Below are 6,000 nucleotides of genomic sequence, written 5' to 3'. Positions count from 1 at the left end.
AGAGAGTAGAGACCATTACTCATTAATCTTTGGATTCTTTCAGTGTTGTGGAGGGCAATGTTTTGTATATAACACATATTTAATAATGTTTCCTAAGAATTTGAAGGGATAATGAAACAAGGAAACAAACAAAAAGAAGCTATGATATTTACGGACTATCTCCTGAAAAGAAATAATATGTTCGGAGGGCTGGTCAAGGGCGCAAAGTATCTTAGCCAGATACTTAAATGTGGTGACTTCCCTTGACTGAATGTGGAGGAACACTAAATCTTCCATGAAGATCTAGCAATAGTAAAAAATTAACTTATAATTTTCATGCTACGCTATCTCTAACAACCTAGAAAGAAAAGGTAAGCTCATTGGGGTGGCAGAACCTATGTGAGACCAGGAATCTTCCAGTTAGTATAAAAAGCTTGTTCCACTTCCTAGGACATAATGCATCAGTCCTTAGAGCTGATAAAAAGACTTTACCATAAAATATACAGCCAAGGTTGTCTACATCACAAAATTTGAAAAAAGACATTCATTTTTTTCTTACCATTTCCCTTTAAGGTAGAAAGAAGACAATCTTACCATTTCTACTTCACAGATATGAAAACTAAGACACTAAGAAGCTCAAAACAGAGGTATACCTAGCTCAGTAAGACCACCAAACAGGTCTTCCCATTCTAGTGAGAGCTATCCACAAGCTTGATGAAGCCTTCCATACTGGTTTCCAGGACTAGAATAATGTGTGGTGACATCTTCACCACTGAAACCCATTTCATTTGGGTCACTTCAGCTCACGGAAAACTACATCATAATGGAAAAGAAAAAAATTAGGTTCTGATATGCCTATGACCTTCCAATCTATTCAGTGAAAAGGAGCAATGTGCAGAACACTGTATATGTTATATTATCGTTTTTGTAGGAAACTATTGAAAAATGATATGCATAGAAATTTGAATAGGTATTCAAATCTCTGGAAAGACTCATAAGAAATAAGTATCATGGATTTTTTCTGAGGAAGGGAAGCAAATGGCTAGGACAGTGGTGGAAGGGAGACTTTTTAATCTTTTATCCTTTTGTACTTTTAGAATTTTGAACTGTGACTATCTTAAGTATTCAATAAATAAAATCCACATTACAAATGAAAAAGAATTACCATAAGAGATGAGATGACAAAGACTGAAAACAGAACAAACAATACTAATTGTCACACACAAAAGAAGTGGAGTTTTGTGCATTTTATTTAACAAATTTAGTCCATAAAATATTTGTAACTTAAATCTCTTCTATACACTAAATGCATGTATTCCAGAGGAAATCTGAAGTAAATGCTTGATAGGAAATATTTTTCCATAGCTTCTTTATAAAATCCTCACTTATCTTCTCCTTTTTACATTAGGATTATATCTGCAAAGAAAGCAATGAGGTTAAATGATATCTAGATAAATGATGGCATTTCTTTCACTTTTAAAGTTAAAGGGCTTTCAAAATATAGTCACACTTTGGCAAATAGAATGAGAATGCTAATATTATCCTTAGGATCAGATATAAAGCACTCATATTTTTACTTTCACTTATCCTTTTAATGTTGCTTTGATGAATATTTGGTAAAAATAAAACATCACCAACCACAAAATCCTATAAAAGCATTAAAATAATTCATGAAAACAAGAGTTTAGAAATAAATAAGTGTTGATACTTCTTCTGGTATGGCTTCAGACAGACTCCCCCTACCACCAAATTAAAGTATACCATTTGCACAAAAGAACATAATGAACCTAAAATATAATTACTTCACAAAATTTTCTCCTAAAGCAATTAAACAAATGTAGCTGGGCAACCAGATATTCTCATTTGACTATGAAAAATCAGTAGTCTGTCAACATTTTCACCAATGATTCATATTGTCAATAACGAAATTAAACAATCAAATCGGCTGCAAAACAGACTCAAACGTATAGTACTTGGTTCTGCCTTTAAGTCAGTCTGGGAAAATGTTTCTTCTCACCTAGCCAATATCTACTTATAATATAGTATTTCATGAGTATTTGAAAGCTAATTATTATATGGTTTGTTGGGTCTGCAGGAATGCTGAAAATATGTTAAATCTGAATTAAATTATAATCACCCATTATAACTCCTCTACACCTCCCTCAAAAACTTTCTTTGAAACTCTAATCCAGCCCTTTGTTTTTATGCATGTGCCAACTAAAACTAAACAAATGGTCTGGTATTTAACTTGTATTTACTTTACAATGGTCTTACTTCAAAACCCATTCATTCATAATGCTACTCAGAGCTGAAAATCTCACAAATTTATCAGCCAAATTCACCCAGCTCAGGAACCTCTTCTGCCTGAATGCCCCTATACAAATTTTCAGTATCTTGTGATACAGTACAACTGAATCAACCTCAAACCCTGAAGCTATATCCAGTAAACCCAATTAAGACGTGCTTAGGTAGTAAAAAGAAATACATACATGAAAAAAAACAAAAACATTTTTTAAGTGAAGGGACTAAGTGTCTATTTCTCGGGACAGAAGAAACAAATATTTAATCTCTATGATTAAAAACTGAATTTCATATACATCTCAAAGATTCATGAGAAAGGTGAAATTAAAAAAACTTTACCTAAAGAGATCATCAGCAAGAGACTCTTCTTTTGCATGTTGATTTTGCACCTGTCAAAATTAACATAATTTCAAACCTTTGCTCAGTGACGAATATACAGTTAATGAACTGCTCTACTGGGTGGCCCGGCATCTCTGAGATCTCCACATCCAGGAGGGTCACCAGGTCTATGCATTCTTACTTCTACAACATCTCTCCCTTGTAACAGATCCTCCCCATGTTCACTTCATGCCAAGATTATTGCAAAAGTCCTCTAATTAAACAACCTTCTCCAGCTAATCTCCTCTCGAAGGCAACCAAAATATATACTGCTGCCTTGCTGAGTTTTTAAATATTTTTTCCAGAAGAACCCTTTTTACTAAATGAAATTTCAGGGTTTTGAGGTCTCACGACTGATGCAGAGGCTGGGAGGGCAATATTCACCTCACCTTCAACCAGAGCAGCCCTACAGGTGAAGTGGCTCTCCTCCCCACCTTCCCCTATCAGGGCTCAGAAGCTGCTGCTGAATTACTTCACCCACAGAGTAACTGTAAACACAAACTCGCCAGACTCCTAATGCACCTTCACGAGTTAGGACTGGAAAAGCCCTGTACTGGGTGCATCTTCCTAAAGTCCAGCTATGATCTTATCATGTGCCATTCAAAACCCTTCAATGACTTCTCCCACCTACCAAAAAAAACCCACAAACTCTTGAGTCTGACCCTTAAAATGGGAAAGGCTCTTCATAATCTGGCTCCACTCTACCTTCTCAATCACTTTGCACCCTCCTCTTCATGAACCCTGTATGCAGTTAAAACTAAATCACAAAAAAAGAAAAAACAAAAACAAAACAAACAAAACACCAGACTGACCTCCTAATAAATGTCCTGTGACCCTCTCTCCTTTTGTTCATGTTTCTCCCTCTGTCTAGAAAATTACCTCCTTTTTCCCTCTTCCCACATCTGACTATCTTTCAAGGTGCATTCACTCAGTAATTATTTAGTGCCTATTAGGTGTCAAGGAACATGTTCTTCACTTCCTTAACAAGGCTTCATGATCCTCTCATTTAAAAATAATGTCTGCTATGAAGAACTTCCACAAAACTTCAGCCACACAATTTCTAAATGCTTATCCATTTCTACCTTCTGTTATAATTATTTATATCATATCTTCACTAAAAGACCGTAAGTTCCTTGAATACAGATACTGTTTATTTTTTACTGTTACTAATTTACATTTGTGTATTTCAGATACTATCTTAAAACTCTTTCTAAAAAAATCTCATTTAATCTTCATTTAACTTCATTACTATTACACTACCATCCCAATTTTAACCAATAAGGGAAGAGACTTAGGTTAAGTAACTTGCAGAAGATCAAAAAGCTGTCATATGGAAGAACTGGGATTTGAGCAGGTCTACCCAAATAAGAGCAGTAGCTTAACCAGGCTGTTACACTGCTTCTTAGCCTTTGGAAAGGGCCTAGAAGAATCACTTGCAGGGATTCAAACCTATAGACTGATTTTCTGGTTATACAGTGAAATGTCAAAATGAAATTACATCTTTTCTTGTCACATTTTCTAATAGGTATGGCAGAACATAAATGGGAGACACAGGGTTTCCATAAGGCAGTTGTCAAAAAAGATGCTGCTTGGGGCCAGCCCTGTGGCGTGGTGGTTAAGTTCAGCACGCTCTGCTTCAGCAGCCTGGGTTCGCGGGTTCAGATCCCAGGTGCGGAGCCACACTACTTGTCAGCCGTGCTGTGGTGGCATCCCACATATAAAAATAAAAGAAGATTGGCACAGAGGTTAGGAACAATCTTCTCAGGAACAATCTTCCTCAGCAAAAAAAAAAGAAAAAAAGCTGCTGGTATCATTAACCTAATTATCCTTAAAGGTTTTCTGGCAGGGGATGCTTCAAGTTATAATACATAAAGAACAATCAGTGAGGAAAAATCAGCTTTATTTTATATATCTTAGTAAAACATTATGTAAAACAGTATTAAGAAATAGAAATCCTCATATTACCGGCATTTTTCAAGGATTAGGGAGAACTACATCTCACAGTCTTTCAAAATTCAAATCAGGTTGGATACAGTTCAAAGAACTATTATGTTTAATGTACAGAATGAAAATACCCTAAATTCAAGGAAACTTGAGGAACTGACTGTAATTATGAAAACTAAGACTGGTCTACAGCAGAAGTAGAGAAAGAGGGCTGAAAAAGAAAACACAGAGAACGCAGAAGAGCACCTTGGGGCAAGCCTAGGGAAATGAGACATCAAGACAGCAGCACATTTACACATAGAAGCTGAAGCCATGCAGAAGAAGAAAGTCTACTCTATTATCTTAGAGAGTAAATCCCACCTAGCACGCCTAAAACTGCTCCAGCAAAAATAGAGATTTGGTGAAGTAAATCTAGAACACTGGCTTTCTCTCTACTAATTCCAGTGAAACAAATAACAGATAGAAAAAAGTGAGCAGCTGCACTGTCCTTCTCTCAACTGCTCCCTATCCAAGAATAAACAAAACCAAGACAGACATAATTCATCACGGAGAGGAGCAGAAGCCCATGCTATAGACCTCAAAAAGGTGTCTGTGCAAAGAACCAAAAGACTGATGCAACTGACTCCTAACACGGCCCCAACCCAGGAACGGTGCTACAGCACGCACCAAACCTCAGAATTCTGACTAATACACCACACTGGGGAAAAAGGAGCCTGAGCAGGACAGAGAAAACAACTGCTGGTGGACTGCTGGGAAGGGCCTAATGGCACAGGGAAGTGAGTGAGTGGGACTGCCACTGACCAAAGGCATAGGCTCCAGGCATCCCTGACAAATTAGGTAAACAACCTAAAATAAAATAAGTTAATCTCTTCTGGGATAGGATATACTCCCTGATACATATTTAATTCCAATCCCAGGAAGGAGCTGCACATAGCTCCAGCTGAGCCCTTCCTTTCCTTGATTCAATGTCTTTAGGCAACAGAAACTAGATGGGACATGCAATGGGCTCTGACTGAACATGTTCTCCTATTGACAGCACAGAGGCACTAGGATAATTCTGTTCTCAAGGAGCAAGCTAAGACAGGCCGGAGTAATCAACTACATTCAACTTTTGCCTCACAAACTGGTTCTAGAATGTAACCCCTGCATCAGATGGCACACAATACTTCACACAGCAAAGAGAATATCTGGACAGGGTATTTTACTTTAAACAATTGTAAGATGAAAAGAAAACAGCAGAGCTACTCCATGTACCAGAAGGGGGGAAAAGGAGATTGGAACAGAACATGCAAAACAGATGAAGAATCTAGTCTGCAAGAAATAATAACCTAAGAATAAAAAATAAATAAAATTAATAAGAACATAAAAGCAATAAAATAAGAACAAAAAAGTTAGATG

General features: G+C 36.8%; 1 protein-coding gene across 5 annotated transcripts in view; it reads right to left on the bottom strand.

The window, feature by feature from the left end:
• Positions 1–1,211: 1,211 nt before the first annotated feature.
• NBN (nibrin) overlaps positions 1,212–6,000 on the bottom strand; it is a 51,041-nt gene continuing 46,252 nt past the window's right edge. For all 5 annotated transcript variants that reach the window (XM_087447695.1, XM_087447703.1, XM_087447696.1 and 2 more), the window contains 2 exons: positions 2,620–2,669; positions 1,212–1,395 (listed from right to left, as the gene is read on the bottom strand). In XM_087447695.1, the coding sequence (XP_087303821.1) occupies positions 1,365–1,395; positions 2,620–2,669 (81 nt within the window). In that variant the 3' untranslated portion in view covers positions 1,212–1,364. The remainder of the gene's footprint in view (positions 1,396–2,619; positions 2,670–6,000) is intronic.

The sequence above is a fragment of the Ceratotherium simum genome, chromosome 23, assembly GCF_057802395.1.
Source record: "Ceratotherium simum simum isolate JZ-2026a chromosome 23, ASM5780239v1, whole genome shotgun sequence".
Lineage (NCBI taxonomy): Eukaryota > Metazoa > Chordata > Mammalia > Perissodactyla > Rhinocerotidae > Ceratotherium > Ceratotherium simum.
This window is presented reverse-complemented; position numbering and strand designations above follow the sequence as displayed.